The following is a 20,910-nucleotide window of genomic DNA, read 5'->3' as shown; positions in this document are numbered from 1 at the left end:
TGCACCCTTACTTATTTTCTCTCTCCCTGCAGTACCCAGTCAGGGAGGCCCGGCCTGGAGGATCTGATGATTAAGAGCCTCTCTATCACAGGGAGTTGTTCTCATCCATGGCTCACCGCCAAGACAGAGTGCTCGGTGCTTGACACCTATGGAGGCAGCCCATCCCCAGCTCCCATCCTGTCATTGTCCAGATCTGACCACCACAGTCTGGAAACCAGCACAGCTGGGAGGCTGAAAGGACACACAGCTGCACCATTCACAGCTACAGCTATAGGACCTGCTAGGGCCCTGGGTGACATGGGATGCCCGGCAGCCAGATTCTGGGGCTAGTGTGCCAGGAAAGCTTTAGCCCCTCAGTGAACAGTCCCCATCTTGCCCAGCTGTCCACTTTTTCATGCTGATAGCATTCGCAAGAACTATTCCCAGCTCTGGGTTACTCCTCCCATCCAGTCTTTTCAGTCTTTTTTTTTTATTATTTTACTTTTTATCTCTTCTGTAATTTCTGGACATACCAGCACAAGTTGAGTTGCTGAGGGGGCAGTCTTGCAAGCCCAACTTCATCTAGACACATGATCCATAAACTTCTCTGGGATGGTAGAGAAAGAAAGAAAGGGGAGCACTCCAGCAGGAGGAGCAAGCACAAATGTCACACACAGGACTCCAGCTACCCCTGAGGTGTCCCATGACCAAGTCAGCTGAGAGAGTCCAGGAGGTCCCAGCCCCAGCTCCTAGACTGAGGGGCAAATCCAGGCTTCCCCTAGGCTGGGAAGAGGCTCAAGGCTGGATCCTTTTGCGGTACAGGTAGGCGTTGCTCACCTGGTTCATGATGACCAAGCTGGTGATGACAGGGCATAGCACAGCCAGGTACCAGACCCCACCGGTGACTGTGGCAGTGAACCAGAGTGAGCACATGCCCAATAAGAGGCTGGCACTACCCAGAAGGTAGCCCACCAGCCCAGAAGTGGCATGGTACAGCTTGAGCTTGGCCAGGGGCCATCGGGGCAGCAGTTTGGGGTAGAGCAGCCCCACCCCACCTGAGCACTGCAGCCCTGCCCACAGCACAGCTAGCAGCCCTGCCCGCCCGTGCCACGTGGCCAAGTGGGCTTTGCCAAGCTGTTCCTTGTGGAGGATGACAAGGCCCAGGCCCAGCAGTGCACACAACAGGGCCAGCAGCTGCAGTACCCAGTGGCAGCGAGCTCGGCCCTTCCGCGAGAGGGAGCGCAGCAGCGAACTCTCAGGAGAGAACACCAGCAGTGCCTCGGTCATCAGGAAAGAGAACTGGGGAGACAGGGATGGAACACTAAGTAAGACTGCTGCCCAGCAGAATGGGGAAGAGAGCTTGAGATACAATCTAAGCTGCCAGCGAGTCTGGGCAGATTCCCCTTCATTCTCTCCCCACTGATAAGAGTGTCTATTTGGTGAGACAAGAGTGGAGAACTCTATCTGGGACAGAATATCTGCCCTGAGTAACAAGCAAGAGGTACCACTCCACACTTCTTCCTAGGTGCTATTCTGAAATGTCATCTCTGCTGTGTTACTCAGCAAACACAAGGTTCGAGATGTGGCAGTTATAAATGATTCACAAGCTTTCTTTTCCTGTCATAGAGCTGGATACAGTTTCTTGGCAAGCGCTGGCCATACAGGTGCACTGTTTCAGGGAAAATTAGATGTGTCACTATAAATTAAGGTGAAAAGGAACACAGGTACACCCAAATGCATATTCTAAGCGTCCTGCCTGGAGGTGGGTGAAGCTTCATTTTGTGCTTAGATAAACCCATTTGCCCTGCATCTTGAATACTCTGGTTCAAGTCTGGGACATATACCATGGGCAGGAGTTGGAGCATGCAGCTCCTCCAGCCCCACATCCCGTCCCTCCAAACAGATACTAAGTGTTCATAAAGATTTAGAAGTCACCAAGACCACCACCCATAGCTATACTCCGTCCCACCAATAAGAGCAGGCCAGGCCCATTACTTACAGCCAGAGACATAAGCACCGGGTGCCAGGAGAAGAGACCTGGAATGAGAAGAGAAGGCTTTGAGGCTGAAGCAAGAAGAACCCAGCCACACCAATCGCCACAGGCTGAGGAAAATGAGCAGCCGATCACCCAAGGAGGTGCTGCCAAAATTCAAGTCCCCTCTTGCTGCAACAAGCTGACCCCAAGCATACCCTCTCTTCCTGGTCCCTCCCTAGATCAGAGGCTATGCTTTCCCACTCCTCTGGCAGTCCTCCCTCCTTCCCCCTGCACTTTCCAGGAGGCAGCCAAGTGGAGCACAAGACAAGAGCAGCCAGGTACTCTGTGGGACCTGGCCAAGCTGGCCCAGCTTCCACACTTACCTACTCCACCCCACTTACCCCTCCAGCATAGCATGTCCCTCTGCCAGCCAGGCCTTTCCCAGGAGTCAGACCCAAGGCTTCCTATTGCCCCTGCTCCCCAGAAGAAGTAGCACTTTCCTTCCCATAAGTCAACTATGAATTCTACTTACTGGAGCCAGGCCTGGCAAGTACAGCCACAAAGATGGTGAAGCCTAGGGCCACAAGGTGGGCAGCAGCCCCAGAGGCAGTGCGCAGAGCTCGGTATATGTGCGATTCAGTCTCCACAGAAAGAGCCATGGTCAGCCAGGCCGGTGGCTGTAGCCTGAAAGCATAGTAGAGTGAGCAAGGGCCTCTGGTGCCCACTGTCCACTCCTCTCACTGGAGCAAGAGTTGCAGGGCAGGAATGCCACTCTCTTCCAAGAAGTTAAGATATGAAGGAACAGTACTAAGCTAGGCACCAGGAATAGTTGAGACTGGTGGCCTGTCAGAGTGTACACGCTTCTGAATTGACACTGGTCACTGGCCCACCTTCCAGGTAGGATGCGCAAGGCCGTGTAATAGACTACAAATCCCAGCATGCACCACGCCGTCGCCGGGCGGGAGCGCTTGCTGGAAGGGTACGAAGCACCACGGGAATTGTAGTTCCCAGTTGCGTCGAAATTACAGCCTGAATCCCTTCGCGCACAGCCACCCCAAGTGCCTCTGGCACGCTGCCCTTACATGCTAGGGATTCGCCTGCCTCACCCGCAGGGCCGACCCGACGCGGTGATTTCTTCCGAGAAAGTGGGATTTTCGGGGCTCTGCCGCGGGCGCTACCGCTCCGTCGCGGAGCAGCTTAACTTCCGGGTCCGAGCGCCTACCCACCCGGGACTTCCTGGAACAGTCCCCCACAGCCACACGGCTGAGTCGCGGTGCGCAGGCGCTGTTGAGCGGACGGTGTGTTGGCTCTGTCAGTGCGCAGGCGTGCTTGACCCGGTGTCCCAGGCTTCAGGGCTGCTTCTGACAGGTGCTCCCAGACATAGAGGTGCCAGCCACGGTCCCGGGCCCCATTAACGCCATGGGCAGTGGCTGCCGCATCGAATGCATATTCTTCAGCGAGTTCCACCCCACGCTGGGACCCAAGATCACCTATCAGGTGCCATCCGGGCTCGCGGACTGGGAGGTAGAGGGACGCTCAGGGGAGTTCAGCCGACTGCCTGAAAGCGGTGGAACCCTGTGCCCTGTACTGCACGCAGGCACGCCACTCCTTAATTCGCGGAGAATAGTGAACCAAGAGGACCAGGTCCCAGGCTCCTGGTGTGGCGAGGCAAACAAACATGACATAGGCAGTGATTGTGGGAAATCGGGTTATGGGGGCCCAGGGGAGTTGCCAGGTCCTAGGAAAGATGGGACAGGGTGGTCGGTCCAGTAGTACCCCTGGATGCACAGGAATTTAGGTGAGGTAGGAGTGTGCCAGGTAGAGGGAACAGCATATGCAAAAGCCAGGAGGCGCATGTGTTTGGAAACACAAAAGAGTAGTAGCCTTGGGTGGATGGAAGAAAGGAGAAACCCTGGAGAAGAGGGCTTAGGCCTTGGGGATCACCCTGTGTAATCCACCAAGTCACAAGGTCCACTAAGGGACTTCTTGTCATTCCCTTCCCTAGGTCCCCGAGGACTTCATCTCAAGGGAGCTATTTGACACCGTCCAGGTGTACATCATCACCAAGCCAGAGCTGCAGAACAAGCTCATCACTGTGTAAGGCCCTAGCTGGGGGGTGGGGGAACTCCCAGGAGTGGTCAGACTCTGGGGTGGAAGGAGGCTGACTCTATTCCCACCCGTTCCCCCACCCACCATCCAGCACAGCCATGGAGAAGAAACTGATTGGCTGCCCCGTGTGCATCGAGCACAAGAAGTACAGCCGCAATGCCCTGCTCTTTAACCTAGGCTTCGTGTGTGATGCCCAGGCCAAGACCTGTGCCCTTGAGCCCATCGTCAAAAAGCTGGCAGGCTACCTGACCACACTGGAGGTCTGCAGTACAATGGGCTTGGGTGGATGGGCAGGCAGAGTTGGGGAAGGTGTTTGCATGTCTCCAAAGCCCTCCAGGCCTAGGAACCTGCCAGTGCAGGATGTCAGCCAAAGGTTCTGGGATGTACCCACCATGCTGTCCATGCTCCATCCAGCTAGAGAGCAGCTTCGTGTCCACGGAGGAGAGCAAGCAGAAGTTGGTGCCCATCATGACCATCTTGCTGGAGGAGCTAAATGCCTCAGGCCGGTGCACTCTGCCTATCGGTATGGCCCAGCCTGTGCAAGGACAGCAGAGGGGTTGAGGAGGGATGGGAAAGTGGCAGAGGAAGGTGAGCCCAGCCAAGGACAAGACTCACAAACAAACTGGTGGCCAGAAAATAGCCATGAGCTGGGCTGATAATGTCCAGGGTCCAGTGCATGGTGGGGCTGGGGAGGGGGAGGCCAGTAGAGCTCTCCAGCTCTACTCCTTGGGCATGTTCCTTCTTCTCTCTGGACCTAAGTCTCTTGCTCCGTAAAAGATTGGCCCTACCCAGAGCCACTTGCCTGCCTCAAGGGTTGCTGGGAGGACTGGATGGTAATTGAGGGCCTCTTGGAAGAGATGGCACTGAGAATATAGGTGGGGTCCCCTGCAGATGAGTCCAACACCATCCACTTGAAGGTGATTGAGCAGCGGCCTGACCCTCCTGTGGCCCAGGAGTATGATGTACCTGTCTTTACCAAGGACAAGGAGGATTTCTTCAACTCACAGTGGGACCTCACCACACAACAGGTGTGCTAGCCCTCTCTGGCTGTCAACCCCTGGAGCTGGCCACAGCCCTGCCTTCATTCCACCCCTACTTACCCTACTCCACCCTGCCCAGATCCTGCCCTACATTGATGGTTTCCGCCACGTCCAGAAGATCTCAGCCGAGGCAGACGTGGAGCTCAACCTGGTGCGCATTGCCATCCAGAACCTGCTGTGAGTGGGGCAACAGTCATGCTCAGGATAGGGTCGTTGCCAGCCAGGAAGAGCCAAGGGGCCTAGTGTGGGAGCTGGGAAGGCATGGGTCTTGCAAGCTGAGCACAGCTATCTCCCCCAGGTACTATGGCGTTGTGACACTGGTGTCCATCCTCCAGGTAGGTGAGTCTGGGGTCTGACTAAGTGGAGAATGGATCACGTGGCTGAGCCTAACTGAGGCTGTGTCAGACTTCCAAACCCCTCACTCAGGCCCCTGTGCCTCCTGCTACCCTCCAGTACTCCAATGTATACTGCCCGACACCCAAGGTCCAGGACCTGGTAGATGACAAGTCCCTGCAGGAGGCGTGTCTATCCTACGTGACCAAGCAAGGTACTGGTAGGCTCTGGGGGAGGCCATGTCAGGGAGGGCAGGGCCATCTGGAGAGCTGACCCCTGATGCCTACAGGGCACAAGAGGGCCAGTCTCCGGGATGTGTTCCAGCTGTACTGCAGCCTGAGCCCTGGCACTACTGTGAGAGATCTCATTGGCCGCCACCCCCAACAGCTGCAGCACGTTGATGAACGGTCAGAGGGGGATCCCCTGGGGCATGAGGGATTTGCCTGAGGGCAGGCATACTCTCTGTGTCTCTCCGGAGCCCTGGGTAAGAGAGAAAGCAAGAGATTCGCAGTGAACAGAATCACATGGCACTGCTACTCCAGGAAGGCTTCCTGGAGGTGACAGATTTAGAAGCCAGTCTGGTCACTGAGACAAAACTGGAGGGGAGACTGACCTGGCTAGGAGGAGGCCTAGCCAGGGCATCACCCCTCTCTCCCTCAACCCTCACCCCAGGAAGCTGATCCAGTTTGGGCTTATGAAGAACCTCATCCGACGACTACAGAAGTATCCTGTGCGGGTGTCTCGGGAGGAGCGGAGCCACCCTGCCAGGCTTTACACAGGCTGCCACAGCTACGATGAGATCTGCTGCAAGACAGGTAGAGGCAGGCAGAACAGGTGAGGTGTGGTCAGGGCAGGGTGGCCAAGCCAAGGCTGCTGACCTTACCTCCACCGCATCACCCAGGCATGAGCTACCAGGAGCTGGATGAACGGCTGGAAAATGACCCCAATATCATCATCTGCTGGAAGTGAGGCTGGTGAGGGCTGGCCCAGGCACACAGCTGTGACTGCTGTCTCCTGCTAAGCCCTGCCTGGTGCGTGAGGGCTAGACCAGCAAACTAGCCCATACTGCCTTAAGGTTGATGCACACTTCTGTAAATAAAGTCATCCATTTCAACCTACCTTTATTGAGTACTGCCTCTGAGCCAGCCACCGGAGAGAACCTTCGGGAATGGAATAGCCATAGTCCTGGCGTCCTGGGGCGCCATCTGGTGGGCAGGACCGACAATGGACAAGTAAAAGTGCCAGCTAATTACAAACTGAAAGAAACAATCAGGAAGCTGTGATGAAGAGTGAGTTGGGATGGCTGCTCTGGATTAGATGGGCAAGGAAGGCCTAGCTGAGCTGACTTAAACTGAACCCTGAAGGAGAAGGAGTATTCCAGGCAAAAGTAACAAGCGAAAAAGCCCTGAAGCAAAAGGCTCCTTGGGATGTATGTGGAAGCCAAGGGAGGCCCATGGGGCTGGAACTTAGGAGTCAAGTGGGAGTGGGGCAAGAAACAAAGTCCTGAGGTAGGAGAAGGTGCAAGAGCCTGATACTGCAGAGTTGCCGGTAAGCTGCTTTGGACACAGTATTTTGATTTTGAGGGCCAGAGGCAGCCAGATTCACCCTCATGCGAGGGAGTAATGTCTCACATACACCTTTAAAGACTTCTGCTACTCAGCAAAGTCAAGGCCACGGTAGTTACCTCATGAGAGGTAATGGCAGCCTGGAATAGGATGAAGAGAAGTTGTGAGCCCTGATCAGTATTTCGCGAGTGGAGCCAACAAGGTGGAGCTGGGTGCGAGGAGACCACGGAGAGGCGCATCAGTGTGGGCTGAGAGGGAGCAGCTGCAGGGAGAGTTGGTGGGGGTCGGACCGACTTGACGTCCGTCGGAGGAGGGAGCCTAGGCCACAAGAGTCTAGAATTAAGGGAGACCCGTGAGCCACAGCCGGTTGTGAGGGCGAAAGCCCCAGAAGTTCAGGGAGGGTTGCTACCTGCCGTCTGGCGGTTCTGGGCGCTGCGCCGGCGGCCGCCAGGGGCTGCCCAGGCAGCACTGCGCAGGCGCCGAGCTAACCGTTTCCATGGCGGCGAGGACCCACGCGCCCCAACCGCTCCACAACGGTCCGGTCCCGGATTTCGGCCCCGCGGGAGACAGTGGTCCGCAAGCGTGTCAGCGCCTCAATCTCAGCTCCAGCTACTTCCCGCAGTCAGCGGGACCCCGCCTTCTTGCTCTCTGTTCTTGGCGCCGACATGTGCGACCTGGAGCTGCTGCTGCCCGGGGAGGCTGACGTGTTGGTGCGGGGACTGCGCAGCTTCCAGCTGCGCGAGATGGGCTCCCAAGGGTGAGGCAGCTGGATCCAGGTCAGGCGTCCTTGAGTCGGGGAGTATGGGCCTGACACTTGGGGGGAAGGGCCCCCAGGTGTAGAGGTAACCTGAGTCACCTCTGACCCTCAGGATCGGGTTAGGCTTCAATAGGACCTAGTCCCCACCCCCACTCTTACCACACATGTGCTCTCACATGTGCTCACACCCTGTCTGGGGCAGGTGGAACCAGCAGCATGAGAATCTGGAGAAGCTGAATATGCAGGCCATTCTTGATGCCACAGCCAGCCAGGGCGAGCCCATCCAGGAGCTGCTGGTCACTCATGGGAAGGTATGCTGGAGACACAAGCAGGGTTCCCTCCTTCTCACCACTCCCCACCCCACCACTCTACCCCTCAGGTGCACCCTGGGTGCCTGCACTTCCCTCTGGTTGGTACATCTGCCCTCCCCAAAGGAGAAGGAAAAGTGTGTTACACATTTGATTTTGCACCTCTATCGGACAAGACCCTGGCACTCCAGGTGGGGTGCATGGCACGGGGTGATTAGGGACATAGTCGTGTATCATAGAACTGCCTAGGCTGCAGAGGGAGGGCCCAAGTTCTAAAGGCCATCCTGAATAGACTGCCAGGCTGGAGAAGGCTCCCACTGAAGTAGGGGTGGGACTTTGGCATGGAAGGAGGCAACCTTCCCAACATGAGACAGACGGAGTTAGAAACCAGGGATTAATTTGGCTGGAACATGAGTTAGGAAGTGGCACCAGTAGATGATCTGAGATATCACTTGACAAAAAGGTTCCTCTGCAAGGAAAAGATGGAGCCCCCTACTGGGAGGTGGGGTAGGAAAAGGGCACTGTGAAGGGCCCCAAATAAGAGTAAGGCCAAGGCACATAAGAGCCTTGGAAAGCCAGAGGACAGAGCAGGGCATGAGCAGGAGGGCTAGCCTGAGAGGGACAACTGAATGCAGGAAGAGAGGACAAGGATGTAGGTACAGAGGGAGCATGGCAGCCTGGGGACAAGGCAGGAGGGGCCAGTCACAGGAAGCATGAGGGATGCCCCCACAGAGATGTTGGGGGCAGCTGGAAATGAAAGCCTAAGGTGCAGGAGAGAGGTCAGGAAGGAACATATGTGACATGGGAGAGGCTAGGGACCCAGAGGAGATTGGGGAGTCAGGGATGGGAGGGTTGCCAAGCCAAGATTGGCCCACCTCATCCCTGTACTTCGCCCTCCCCTCAAAGATCCCGACACTGGTAGAGGAGCTGATTGCGGTGGAGATGTGGAAGCAGAAAGTGTTCCCTGTGCTGTGCAGGCTGGAGGACTTTAAGCCCCAGAACACATTTCCCATATACATGGTGGTGAGTTGCTCCATTGGTTCATAGCCCCGCCCACCCCTTCAGAGGGCCCGGGACAAGAGAGGGTAGCTGGTAGCCCCTATCCCTCTCCCAGCAGCCCAGAGCCCTGTCCTCCTCTTTATCTGACAGATACATCATGAGGCCTCCATCATCAACCTCTTGGAGACAGTATTCTTCCACAAGGTGAGGCACCAGCACTGTCCAATGGCTACAGCTCCAGGCCAGGGCCTGGCAACAAGGGAGGTTGCGTGTGTGTGGGAAGGGCATAAGAGACAGAATGTTTCGCCTCCACCTATACCCCAGGAAGTGTGTGAGTCAGCAGAAGACACCGTCTTGGACTTGGTGGACTACTGCCATCGTAAACTGACTCTGTTGGTGGCCCAGAGTGGCCATGGTGGCCCTTCTGAGGAGGAGGAATCCCAATACAGCACCCCTATGCAGGTGGGCTGAGGTTCCCTGGGGTTGGCAAGGGCTCCCCAAAGCCTGAGTGTGTTGGGTAGGAGTCGGGGTTCCACTTGAATACCTTGTGCCCCATGCCCCACCCCAGGAGCTGCAGAAGCAGGCAGAGCTGATGGAATTTGAGATTGCACTGAAAGCCCTCTCAGTGCTGCGCTACATCACAGACTGCATGGACAGGTGGGCAGCCCTGCCAGGACTGGGGCCTGCAGTGGAGGGCTGGGAGCCTGGGCCTGTAGCCTGTAGTCACCTCTCCATCCCCATCTGTAGCCTTTCCCTGAGCACCTTGAGCCGCATGCTCAGCACCCACAACCTGCCGTGTCTCCTGGTGGAACTGCTGGAGCACAGTCCCTGGAGTCGGCGGGAAAGAGGTAAGGTCCTCCTCCCCTGCCTAAGTCCCAGCTCACTTCTTCCAGGACATCCTCCTGGATTGATGGGGTGGACAGCTGGCACACAAGTAGACAAACTCTGCCCCCTAGTCCACAGAGAATATCAAGGTGCCCTCACCCAAAGTGGGCCTAGATCTGAACTGTGCAGAGGGCAAGGCCTCTCTGTCCACTGCTGAGGACTCACCCTGACCTGGAGCCAGCAGCACCCCAGCCTGAGCAAGTCCTGTGCCCAGGCAGTGGTCAGTCTGCTGGTCCACGCAGCTGACTCAGAGAGCATGCAACGCCTGCACCCAGTATGCTGATTCCTCTCCCCAGGCAAGCTGCAGCAATTTGAGGGTGGCCGTTGGCAGACAGTGGTCCCTTCAGAACAGCAAAAGCTGAGCAAATTGGATGGGCAGGTGTGGATTGCCCTGTACAATCTGCTGCTAAGTCCTGAGGCCCGGGCTCGCTACTGCCTCACAAGCTTCGCCAAGGGACAGTTACTCAAGGTAGGGAACCCCTCCCACGCCAGTCCCCACAGCCCCAGCACTGCCCCACCTCACCCCTGATGTTTATTTTTGCCCATCCCCCTCAGCCCCAGCCCTCTTTCCAGACACTGGGCCTCAGGTGACACTGCAGCTAGTGGGACATGGGCCCACAGGCACCCTCAGCCCAGCCCAGCCCAGCCCAGCCCAGGCCTTCTCTGTTCCTTGACCCTCTGGTCAGCACTGCTTCACACTGGCCTCCCCGGACACCCTTGCAGCTTCGGGCCTTCCTCACAGACACACTGCTTGACCAGCTGCCCAACCTGGCAGACCTGCAGGGTTTCCTGGCCCACCTGGCTCTGGTGGAAGCCCAGTCTCCTAAAAAGGACCTGGTGTTGGAACAGGTAGGTACTAGGAAGGTAGTTGCTCGGGACCAATGCCCACTTTGTCAGCTCCTCCCTGCCATTCTCCTCTTCTCTTCCCCAGATGCCAGAAATCTGGGAGCGGCTAGAGCGAGAGAACAGAGGCAAGTGGCAGGCTATTGCCAAGCATCAGCTGCGGCATGTATTCAGCCCCTCAGAGCAGGAACTGCGGCTGCAGGCACGAAGGTGAGGCCTGCTGAGCTGGCTGAAGGGGTGGAAAGGATGCAGAGGGCATGGATGTGGGCAGGGGTGTTTCTCCCTCCACCCACCAGGCCCAGCCAGGTCCTCCTGACCCTTTTCCCAGGTGGGCTGAGACCTACAGACTGGATGTACTAGAGGCTGTGGCTCCAGAGCGGCCCCGCTGTGCCTACTGCAGTGCAGAGGCCTCCAAGCGCTGCTCACGATGCCAGAATGAGTGGTATTGCTGCAGGTGAGGGTATCCTAGGACCTTGGACCGCTAAGTCCCACTTCCATACTCCTCACAAGCACTGCATCCTCACCAGCCCACTTGCCTGCAGGGAGTGCCAAGTCAAGCACTGGGAGAAGCATGGAAAGGCTTGTGTCCTGGCAGCCCAGGGTGACAGAGCCAAGTGACGGCTGCAGCTGCTGAGGGCCAACCACCCATGCTATACAACCTACTAGAGTGTGCCCTGAACCTCTGGATCTCAGCCTGGCCTCTGCAAGCGCCCCAGTCTCCCAGGTGGTGAACACAGCAGGCGGGTAGAGCTGCTGACCCATCTTCCCCAGCAAAGCACTCCCCGCTTCCTGCCCCACCCGGCGGGTAGGCTTAGGACGCAGCCTCAGCAAGCTAGGGCAGGCGGCCTGGACAGGGGGCGAGGGCCGAGGGCCGGATGTGGGGACCCTCTTCCTCTAGTACAGTAAAGTAAAGCTGGCTTCCAGAAACACGACTGTTTCCGCGTGGCCCTTTGCGGTCGTCGTCGTTGTCTTCGTCGTCAGGGGGAGGGGAGTTGCTGGCGGGATGAAGGGAGGATAGGAAATGGAGGGCGGGGACTCCGCGAGAGCAGCGCCTCGCCGCCCCACTCCGCCTGCGGGCCGACACAGCCCAGGCGCCCAGGTTTCCATTGCGCCGCTCCCCTCGGCTCTCTCCAGCCGCTCTGCCTGAGTCCGGGGGCGGCGCCGCATCGGGGACCGCCCCGCAGCCCCGCCCGCCCCGCGCTCGCTCGCGCCCAGAGCCGGCCCGAGACCCGGCCCGACCGGGCCATGTCCGCTGAACCTGAGCTCATTGAGCTGCGGGAACTGGCACCCGCGCGGTGCGCCACCCCGGGCCGTACCCGGCTGGAGCGTGCCAACGCGCTGCGCATCGCACCGGGCACAGCGCGCAACCCCGCAAGGCAGCTGGTCCCGGGCCGCGGCCACCGCTTCCAGCCTGCGGGGCCCGCCACGCACACGTGGTGCGACCTCTGTGGAGACTTCATCTGGGGCGTCGTGCGCAAGGGCCTGCAGTGCGCACGTGAGTAGCGGTCCCTTGCGCTGGCGAGAGCGAAACGGGTGGCCAAGGGGCAGCACCTTCGCTGTGGGCCAAGTTGCGACGGAGGGGGTTTGACAGGGACGGTCCCTGTGGACCAGGACAGTTATCTTTGCCCCATAGCAGAAGAGAGTTCGAGCAGATGGTTTATAAGCTTGTCAAGACCCCCCTGCGTTTGAGACATAGTTAGGCAGAGGCAGTTACCTGTGAATAACAAGGTGCTTAATTTCAAGTTTAAAGAGTGTGTTGGCCCTTCTTGAGAAAGTCTTTGTGCCACCCAGTCCCTGAGTTCGTATTCCCACACCTGCCCCTTCCCAAAGATTCACTCCCCAAGTCCCCCTCCAGAAACCCTGAGATGAAGGGAATTTACCCACCTATGGGAGAAGGCATGGAAAAGTTAGAACCTTGGGTGGGCCTACTGCAAGCAGTTTTGTTGCGTCTTCATTTAGTAAATACCTACTGTAGGTTCAGTCAACCAGGTGCTAAAAGATGAACACAGCCACTACCCTCCCAGGAATCACCAGCAAGCAGTAGTTGATCTTCCACTGGCTATACACCAGCTAGAATTACTTGGGATGCTTTTACAGCCCTCCAACTCCCCCATGCTTATACCCTAACTCACACCTGTTGAATCAATCACTGGGAGTGTATGAGTAATTTTTATAAACAGATTATTCTGTGCAGCCTGTGTTGAGAATCAATGCTCTGGTTAATTTAGGAACTTTATGGAGAACAGTAGCGATTTTTGCTGAGATAAGGAACTCTGGCAAGGGTAGGGGTGAGGAAAACTAAGTTTAAAAGGGTAAGAAAGTGAGTTAAATTTTGGCCATGTTGAGTTGAAATGTCTACTAGACATCCAAACGAAGATACTAATACACAGGATTTGATCTGAGGGAAGAGGTCAGTGATGAAAGCCTTGGATCAGGGGTAGGTCAGTGTACACAGAGCAGGGAGGCAATCAGGACTGAGCCTCAGAGACACCACCATTAGACGTGGAAGTTGAAACAGAACTAAAGGAGCTGAGCAGGAGCTGCAGGGAGGTGGGAGGAAGACCAGGGTAGAAGGGGCCCCCCAGGAACCAAGAGGAACAAGCATCAGATGATGCTGAGGAAGTGAAGATGGAGAAAGACCGGATTTGGCAGTGGGCAGGTCGCTGAGGACCCTGACCAGGGCAGTCTCCTGGAGGGAGGGGCAGGCCTGATTGGAATGGGTAGAGGGTGAAGGCGAGGGACTGAGAGGTAAGTTTCTGGTGTGAGAGGAGTAGAGACAAATAACAACTAGAGCGGGGCATTGGGTTACAAGGTTTTTTTTTCCCCTTCAAGTAAATGGGCGGAGGGAGGGGCGCTGATAAAGAGGAAGGGGAAAGTTCTGCCCTCGACTCCAGAAATCCAACTGTTTAGCAGGCTTGGATCCCTAACCGCCTGAAGCCTTCTCTCCAGTTTGCAGACGCCGGTGGCGGGGCGTGGGGGGGTGTACCAACACTAAAATCTGTGTAGCGGTGGGCGGTAACGGGGCCTGAGATAAGACCGGTCATGCAGAGCACTACGGGCAATGGCCTTCACCCCTGGGCTATTCTGTCCCCGGGACGCTTTTCCGTTTCTTCCCCGCTGTCCCCGGGGTTCCTCCGCCTCACAGCCAGGCTTCTCCGCAGATTGCAAGTTCACCTGCCACTACCGTTGCCGCGCGCTCGTCTGCCTAGACTGCTGCGGGCCCCGGGACCTGGGATGGGAACCTGCGCTGGAGAGGGACACAAACGTGGTGAGCGCGGGACCTGGGAGCTTACGGGCAAGGCAGGGACGCGCAGACGAGCGGGCCACTTTGCAGGCGTTCCCTATGGCCGCTTGGCGTTACGCGCAATAAACGTTCTTATAGCCGACTTTCCCGCGACAGAGAATGGCTAATTCTGCGCGCGGGCTCGAAGGGGTGCTTGGGGTACTGACTGCGCGGACTGCCCAGAGCCACCCAGGCTCCGCGCAAGCGCAATTTTCGCACCTTATAACATCCTGTCTTGGGGCCACGGTGGTGCACATGCGCACACGTTGCGCCTTGTTCCCCGTGGGAGGTGGGGCCCGCGAGGCGGAGCCAAGCTGAGCTGCCTGAGCTATGAGATCATTCCTTGAGGCGAGACGTGCGTGTGGCCCCGCCCTTCGACATTCCTCCTCCAATGAGACAAGAGCTAGATCCTGGCTGTCTACATTTCAGTGTTAACGGTTGCGGCGCGGACACTGGTTCCGGCGTTCGCGCACACTTACACGCGCGCGCACGCGCATATGCGCCTGGGGCGGTGGTTGGAGGCTACGCGCGCGCGGGACTCGCGGAGCTGGCGGGCAGGCGGGCGCGGCGATGGGCGAGGCAGACGCGGGGACGCCTTCTTTCGAGATGACCTGGAGCAGCACAACAAGCAGTGGCTACTGCAGCCAGGAGGACTCCGACTCAGAGCTCGAGCAGTACTTCACCGCGCGTACCTCGCTGGCACGCAGGCCGCGCCGGGACCAGGTGGGGGCCGGGGATTGCGGGAGGCAGGCTAGGGGCGGTCGCTGGGACCCCGCCCCTCCCTGGTAAGTTTCGGCGTCGAGAGTTTGTAAGCAACCCCGCTCTCCCGTCAGCGTGGATCCTGGACCCAACCCGGGCCAGTCCTCGGAACCGTGTGTTGGGTTTTCAGCGCGTGGGTACTGGCTGCTGAGGCCTTTCAGTTTCTGTTACAGACCGGCTGAACTAGGGGAAGCAGCTCAGTGGCTTGGGGTAGACCAGGGCATTATTCACCTATTACTAAGGCTGACTGCGCAGTCTGGAGTAACACCTCGATTTTCGCGTGTGGGTGCTCCCAGCCCCCACTCTGGGGGACCAGGAGGAAGTGGAGCGGGAGGAGTTCTAGCCCGGAATACAGAAGTGTGTTTAGGAGAGAGGCAAAGGAAGGTCCGGGCCCCTCCGTATGCACTCCTGAATGGAGCCAGCTGAGTCCTCACCTCTTGCCGGTCCTGGCCTGTCACCAGCTGCTGGAATGGAGAAGATTCTGATCCCGATTCCCCTGACCCCCACCCTGAGGGAAACTGGAATGCTGGCTTGGGCAACACATATACTAAAATTAGAGCGGACCTGGAGAAAGGGGATTTGGGAATGGATGGGAAGGAAGCCTTGTTTTGGACTGTAAGCATCCAGGAGCACTTTGTCTACAAGAGGTGGGGAAGGCTAGATTGTAAAATGCCCTGAGAGAGGTCAAGAGAGGGGTTACTAATGCAATACCATAAGGTATGGCACTAGAGCAGCTGTAGGTCTCAGAGTCTCCCAGGTTTCCCCATTATCAAAGACTTCTGTGCTGTGTGCCATGACTGTGACCACCAGGCTCAAATAACTGTTCTGGAGCTGGTACACCTCAGAGGAGCACCCTGGCCAGGGCATCAGGAAAAGGATGGGGACCATGATGTGAAGTTCAATATATCTGGCAGCAGTGGGACAGAATTCCTTGCATAAGCCAAGAAAAGAGAGTTGTGGATAATTCTTCAGTGAAAGTTTTATACCTCAAGATCTCACTCCAGAGTTTGGGTGCAAGGTTTGAATGTTGATCCCTGGAACTGTCTCTGTCACTCAGGCCTGAGCCATTTTCCATTGTGGAAAAGTGAGAAAACCACAAGACACTGACCAATTGAAAACGAGGCTGGGGAGTTCCAAGCTGTACATAAAAACCACCAGTCACTGGACAGTGGCAGAGTAGAGGGGGGTGACTGTAGTACAAGAGAAGGGAAATTCCATGGTCCCGTTGTGTATCCCTCTGGGACCGCTGTTGGAATCCTCCTCTAGCAGTCAGCTTTAGAAACAGAAAAAAACTTACTCCTCTAGAATCCTGACAGGATAGTGCAGTGTCTCCAGTCCAAGTCCCTTGTTTTATGAGTAAAGATACTGAGGAAGGTTGACCTGGAGAAGGAAGGGGCTGGAACTGAGGTCACTTCATCCCAGTTCAGGGCTCCTGGATAACCTGAACAGGGAAGAGGAAGGACCCAGGTAGAGCTTAGAGTCATCCTAGGGAAGGAGAATAAGTTAGTGCCATGCCTTTGATCACCCTGTTCTGTAAATAGAATTCTCTTCCTTCTTGCTCCAGCTCTAGTCTGCTCAGCTTTCCTCCTAGCACCCCTCCCATCTTGGCATTTCTTCCCGCGGGGTCACTCCTTCCTGTCCCTCTCCTTGGGCCTGAACAAATACATTTATCCTTTATTCCCAGCCTGCAGCCTTCGTTTTACCCCCCAGATTCCTCACTTTCCAGAGCCCACACCATTGTTCTTACTAGTCCTGCAGGATTTCCCTCTGTCTCCAACAAACTTTCTGCTGGAGTTTTCACTTCTCAGTGCTCTTTTCCGTCTAGGAGACCTTTGGAAGCTTGGGGAAGCACATAGGCTTCAATTTCCACCCCTTCCCCAGCCTCAATCCTCAGCACCACGCACTTGCTGGCTGCTGAGTAGCAGCAGGTTCAAGGTGAAGAGCATACTGCTAAAACGCTGTGGACTCTACCTGACCCTTCATCTGTCCTTCTTATTTGTCCCCATCAGATGGTTTAAGCTTAGGGGGCTCCAAGGTAGTAGTCAGGGAAAAGCCTGGCTGCCCTGGGCTGAGCTGAGCACAAGTTTAAGGTTATACTGCAGGAGACATTCTGGTGGGAACTCCCCTGGAACAAGGCATTGGTCAGTGGTGATCTCAGCTGTATCTGTGACATTCATACCTACTAGGATCTATCTGACGTCAACAGGAAGTAAGGCTGATGCAACAGGACCAAGGGAGTTTGGCAGAAGGAAGTTAATTCAGAGCCCTGGCTGCCCTGGGCCATACTCCACCCTTCCGACAAGAATCCAGTCCCTGGAGGAAAAGGAGAAGGGGTGAATGGTGGAGCTAAAATCTTTGGGTTACACCTCTAGACCGGGGATTGAGAGGGAGGGTATAGTTCAGTGGTAGAGCACATGGTTAGCATGCATGAGGTCCTGGGTTCAGTCCCCTATACCTCCTTAATTAAAATAAATAAATAAGCCTAATTACCCCCCCCCCAAAACAAAAAACAAACTAACTCTAGACAGCAGGGAAGAGTTCCAAAAGTCTACTTATTTGGCACTTGTGGGACAGGCTCTACCAGAAGGCTCTACCATGCACCTCGGGCAGTTTGGAGCCTGGCCTGAAGCTGTTTTTTATGCAACTTGGGTCAAGATCAAATGGCATGTCACAGTGGTTTCCTCGCTATGTCTGAGGAACACAGGGCTGGCCCCAGGTCTCCCATCAGGAGTGTTAACATTGCAGAGATTGCCCTTCCCCTCCTGCCCGCTAGTAGCTGGGTTCCTGGTGTGCACCACTACCCATACTTCTCACCCTGCAGTGGGTTATGGCCAAGGCAGAGTGGCAAAGTGCACTGCCTTCTCCAGGACACACCTTGACCCCACCTGACTTGCATGCTGGGATCAAGCTGTCCCTCAGATTCCTAGATCTTTTCCTGGTCCCTGGCCTCAAGCTTTGAGTTTCCTTGGTTTCAAGGTATCCTTAGGGCCTTCCCCAATGTTGAGGAGGATTCAGGCAGGCGGCAGAGAGAAGCCGAATGATTCTGCCTTGGCTGTGTCCACCCATAGCATGCAGAACCAGGAGCAGTAATGGATTCTTCTCATCAGGACTTGAACTTTGTTAACAGTTTCCAAAGGCTGCTCATAGGTGGTCCACCCAGGGCTCCCCTCCTTGCCTGTGACACACATTGCAGAGGAATGAATTCCTTAAGGGTCCTGTGTCCATGCTGGTCCATCTTTCAGGATGAGCCTGTGGAGTGGGAGACTCCTGACCTTTCTCAGGCTGAGATTGAGCAGAAGATCAAAGAGTACAATGGCCAGATCAACAGCAACCTGTTCATGAGCCTGGTGAGTTGATAGCTTGTTTTGGAGAGAGGCAGGAACCCAGCTGTGTGCCTGGCGTGCAAAGGGTCACAGCTGAGGTGTTCCTGTGTGGGCCCAAACAGTGATTTATTCACACCCAGCCTAGCCCTAAGTGGACTGGTAGTACTCAGATCTGTTCCATCGCACCTGGAACCTAGTCATGTTTCGGTTTCTCCTCTTTAGAACAAGGATGGCTCCTACACAGGCTTCATCAAGGTTCAACTGAAGCTGGTGCGCCCTGTCTCGGTTCCCTCCAGCAAGAAACCACCCTCCTTGCAGGATGCCCGGCGGGGCCCAGGGAGGGGCACAGCTGTGAAACGGCGCACTTCCTTCTACTTGCCCAAGGATGCTGTCAAGCACCTGCATGTGTTGTCACGCACGCGGGCACGCGAGGTCATCGAGGCCCTGCTGCGCAAATTCTTGGTGGTGGATGACCCCCGCAAGTTTGCACTCTTTGAGCGGGCTGAGCGCCATGGCCAAGGTGGGCGCCCCCCTAGCCCCACCATCATGTGTGAGGGTATATATGCACGTGCCTGTGCGCTCAGGGGCCGAGGGACTGCGCCTGACTCTATCACACATTCCCTTCCCCCCTTCTGGCCCTCAGTGTACCTGCGGAAGCTGTCAGATGATGAGCAGCCCCTGCGGCTCCGGCTCCTTGCAGGACCCAGTGAGAAGGCCCTCAGCTTTGTTCTGAAGGAGAATGACTCTGGGGAGGTGAACGTGAGTACATGGCCCATCGTAGTTTCTTGGCAGGACTCGTGGGTGGCAGCTCTAGTAAGTTGTGAAGGAGGAATAGGGCTGAGGACAAGCCCCACAAAGCCTGTCCAAGAGTATGTGAGCCTTGTAGCTAAAGTGATGGCTTCCAGGACACTCATGCCAAGGTCTAGGGCTTGTCCCAAGAAGCCAGGAAGAATTGTCTTGGTGCTCTGCTCTTTCCTAATGTAGAAAGTCCTCAGGAGATGCAGGAGTCCTTCTGATGGTGGTGATCCCAGGGCAGATCAAAGCCTCACAGATGGGCACAGGAAGACATGGAGGTGCCCCCTTCAGGCATTAGGACTTTTTACCTGGAAGCTTTACAGCTCCAAGGTAGTGCGTCTGCAGAGTGGGGTTAACCTCAGAGAGAGTGGGCATGACCTGTCCACAGGTAACTAGTAAATGTTTGGTTTGGTTGCCTCTCCATAAGTTGACCACCCTACTTTGTGTGGCCCATCTTCTATAGAATCATTGTTGGGAGTCCTAACAGAGACCATTCAGGCAAGAACCTGACATTAGAAAGCCCCATCTAGCTGTGTGACCATGATGTGCTGGTCTCTAGGGAGGGCCTGCTGGCTTGGCGGTGCCTGCTGTAGACTGTGTCTCCCCACTACCCCCTGCAGTGGGATGCTTTCAGCATGCCTGAACTACACAACTTCCTGCGCATCCTGCAGCGGGAAGAAGAGGAACACCTCCGCCAGATCCTGCAGAAGTACTCCTATTGCCGCCAGAAGATCCAAGAGGCCCTGCATGCCTGCCCCCTGGGGTGACCTCTTGTACCCCTGGGTGGAAGGAGGAAAGTAGGCAGCACCGAGGGCGTGCCGTGTGAGTGTGAGAAGGCCCATGTGGCCTGAGGAATGAGTGTGCATGGAGGCCCTCTCTTGCTGGGGGAACAAGCCCAGAGAACAGCGAAGGAGATGGCCCCCTGTGTCCACCAGTGGGTGTAGCAGAGCATGGCTCTGCACCCATCTGCGCTTCATGTACTGGGTCATGGTGGGCTAGGGTTGCCCTGGGACACTGCTCCAGGCTTGCAGCAGGAGTAGAACAGACAGAAGTCTCCTTAATTTGTGTCTCAGATATGAGAATTTTGGAGACCCTACCAACAGAATAGGGTCATGTTTGCAGGGATGAGGGCTCTCATCTATGGCGAAAGGTTGTGTGTTTTGGGTCTTGGATGAGGTCTGAGGACGAGCCAAGGTTGGGTGTGCAACATAAGGCAGGTATCGAGGAAGAGTCTAGGGTTCCCTCTGCAGCACCCTCTGACTCCTCACACACCCTGTGATCAGGGAGTGCTGGCTCATGGCGCAGCAGCAGTGCCTCAGTGCCTCCTCCAAGGAGGATGTCCCTGGGCCAGGGTCTGTGTGAGTGTGGGTACTGGCCCAGGTCTGTGCCTTGTTTGCCAGTCAAAGCCAGGGTCTTGCCCTTGGGTATTTTTGATGATGTGTGCGGATGTATGTAATATTTTGTGGCCTCAGCTGAATGCCTCCTGTGGGGAAGGGGGTAGGGGTGACAGTCATCAGGGCCTGGGGCCTGAGAGAATTGGCTGAATAAAGATTTAAGAATTCTTCCGCTTTTGGATTCTTTATTATGGGCCCTTATCTGCAGTTGCCCCTCATGCCAGTGGCTGCCAAGATTAATGGACAGGCTCACAGATCACCTTTTCAAGTGGGCCCACGGGACCAATTTGTGAAGGATGTAGTGTACAGATATGTACTGAGTCATCACTCAACACCTGCGGGCTCAGGTCATGATGGGGGCAAGAACATGAGCCGCAGCCAGAGCTTAGGGAAACCACACACTCGAAGCTGTGGGAGACGCTTCACCAAATAGAGATACTACTGTGACTCAGACACTGCCAAAGGTACAGACGTTAATTCTTGCCTTCATGAAGAGTGGCTTCTGGTGGGTTTGGAAAGAACACTGAATTTGAAGTTCCTCAGTCCTGAACGTAGCTATACAA

General features: G+C 56.1%; 4 protein-coding genes across 8 annotated transcripts; 3 read left to right on the top strand and 1 right to left on the bottom strand.

The window, feature by feature from the left end:
• Nucleotides 1-445: 445 nt before the first annotated feature.
• Nucleotides 446-3,336, bottom strand: CYB561D2 (cytochrome b561 family member D2). 2 transcript variants are annotated; one of them, XM_015235506.3, is made up of 4 exons: nucleotides 3,037-3,336; nucleotides 2,487-2,638; nucleotides 1,979-2,016; nucleotides 446-1,278 (listed from the first exon to the last, which is right to left on the bottom strand). In XM_015235506.3, coding segments are annotated over exons 1-4 (696 nt in total). In that variant the 5' UTR covers nucleotides 3,039-3,336; the 3' UTR covers nucleotides 446-774. The 2 variants fall into 2 exon arrangements, with proteins under 2 accessions (XP_015090992.1, XP_015090997.1); XM_015235511.3 differs by having other exon boundaries at nucleotides 3,061-3,336.
• On the top strand, nucleotides 3,320-6,555 carry NPRL2 (NPR2 like, GATOR1 complex subunit). Of its 2 annotated transcripts, none has more exons than XM_015235496.3 (11): nucleotides 3,320-3,451; nucleotides 3,960-4,051; nucleotides 4,155-4,323; nucleotides 4,478-4,586; nucleotides 4,955-5,091; nucleotides 5,183-5,280; nucleotides 5,402-5,438; nucleotides 5,557-5,650; nucleotides 5,726-5,843; nucleotides 6,109-6,251; nucleotides 6,338-6,555. In XM_015235496.3, exons 1-11 carry the CDS (start codon nucleotides 3,374-3,376, stop codon nucleotides 6,403-6,405), a joined length of 1,143 nt encoding a protein of 380 aa, XP_015090982.1. In that variant the 5' UTR covers nucleotides 3,320-3,373; the 3' UTR covers nucleotides 6,406-6,555. The 2 variants fall into 2 exon arrangements, with proteins under 2 accessions (XP_015090982.1, XP_015090981.1); XM_015235495.3 differs by having other exon boundaries at nucleotides 5,530-5,650.
• A 950-nt stretch (nucleotides 6,556-7,505) lies between these two features.
• On the top strand, nucleotides 7,506-11,722 carry ZMYND10 (zinc finger MYND-type containing 10). Its single transcript, XM_006196345.4, has 12 exons — nucleotides 7,506-7,758; nucleotides 7,961-8,069; nucleotides 8,973-9,089; nucleotides 9,216-9,269; nucleotides 9,390-9,527; nucleotides 9,634-9,722; nucleotides 9,813-9,913; nucleotides 10,247-10,419; nucleotides 10,674-10,799; nucleotides 10,882-11,003; nucleotides 11,122-11,247; nucleotides 11,336-11,722. Exons 1-12 carry the CDS (start codon nucleotides 7,667-7,669, stop codon nucleotides 11,409-11,411), a joined length of 1,323 nt encoding a protein of 440 aa, XP_006196407.1. The 5' UTR covers nucleotides 7,506-7,666; the 3' UTR covers nucleotides 11,412-11,722.
• Nucleotides 11,723-11,933: 211 nt separating this feature from the next.
• On the top strand, nucleotides 11,934-20,514 carry RASSF1 (Ras association domain family member 1). 3 transcript variants are annotated; one of them, XM_072941330.1, is made up of 6 exons: nucleotides 11,934-12,288; nucleotides 13,955-14,061; nucleotides 18,078-18,182; nucleotides 18,381-18,678; nucleotides 18,802-18,917; nucleotides 19,513-20,514. In XM_072941330.1, the coding sequence occupies exons 1-6, from the start codon at nucleotides 12,039-12,041 to the stop codon at nucleotides 19,594-19,596; spliced, it is 960 nt and encodes a 319-aa protein (XP_072797431.1). In that variant the 5' UTR covers nucleotides 11,934-12,038; the 3' UTR covers nucleotides 19,597-20,514. The 3 variants fall into 3 exon arrangements, with proteins under 3 accessions (XP_072797431.1, XP_072797430.1, XP_006196404.1); XM_072941329.1 differs by having other exon boundaries at nucleotides 11,945-12,288; nucleotides 19,574-20,514; XM_006196342.4 differs by lacking the exons at nucleotides 11,934-12,288; nucleotides 13,955-14,061 and adding an exon at nucleotides 14,504-14,799 and having other exon boundaries at nucleotides 19,574-20,514.
• The last annotated feature ends 396 nt before the right edge of the window (nucleotides 20,515-20,910 follow it).

Source organism: Vicugna pacos, chromosome 17, assembly GCF_048564905.1.
Source record: "Vicugna pacos chromosome 17, VicPac4, whole genome shotgun sequence".
Taxonomy (NCBI): Eukaryota; Metazoa; Chordata; class Mammalia; order Artiodactyla; family Camelidae; genus Vicugna; species Vicugna pacos.
Note: the sequence above shows the minus strand (reverse complement) of the source record. Positions and strands in the feature narration are given on the sequence as shown.

Bases quoted from the DNA above. Each gene is read 5' to 3' on its own strand.
- CYB561D2 (XM_015235506.3), bottom strand. The intron at 2,017-2,486 runs GTAAGTAGAATT...TTCTCATTCCAG, and splicing joins ACTTGCCAGGCCTGGCTCCA to GTCTCTTCTCCTGGCACCCG. The intron at 1,279-1,978 runs GTAAGTAATGGG...CTGTCTCCCCAG, and splicing joins CGGTGCTTATGTCTCTGGCT to TTCTCTTTCCTGATGACCGA.
- NPRL2 (XM_015235495.3), top strand. From the start codon at position 3,374: ATGGGCAGTGGCTGCCGCATCGAATGCATATTCTTCAGCGAGTTCCAC. The intron at 4,587-4,954 runs GTATGGCCCAGC...GGTCCCCTGCAG, and splicing joins CCGGTGCACTCTGCCTATCG to ATGAGTCCAACACCATCCAC. The intron at 5,281-5,401 runs GTGAGTGGGGCA...TATCTCCCCCAG, and splicing joins ATTGCCATCCAGAACCTGCT to GTACTATGGCGTTGTGACAC.
- ZMYND10 (XM_006196345.4), top strand. From the start codon at position 7,667: ATGTGCGACCTGGAGCTGCTGCTGCCCGGGGAGGCTGACGTGTTGGTG. The intron at 9,090-9,215 runs GTGAGTTGCTCC...TTTATCTGACAG, and splicing joins CATTTCCCATATACATGGTG to ATACATCATGAGGCCTCCAT. The intron at 9,270-9,389 runs GTGAGGCACCAG...CCTATACCCCAG, and splicing joins AGACAGTATTCTTCCACAAG to GAAGTGTGTGAGTCAGCAGA.
- RASSF1 (XM_072941329.1), top strand. From the start codon at position 12,039: ATGTCCGCTGAACCTGAGCTCATTGAGCTGCGGGAACTGGCACCCGCG. The intron at 12,289-13,954 runs GTGAGTAGCGGT...GCTTCTCCGCAG, and splicing joins CAAGGGCCTGCAGTGCGCAC to ATTGCAAGTTCACCTGCCAC. The intron at 18,679-18,801 runs GTGGGCGCCCCC...TCTGGCCCTCAG, and splicing joins GGCTGAGCGCCATGGCCAAG to TGTACCTGCGGAAGCTGTCA.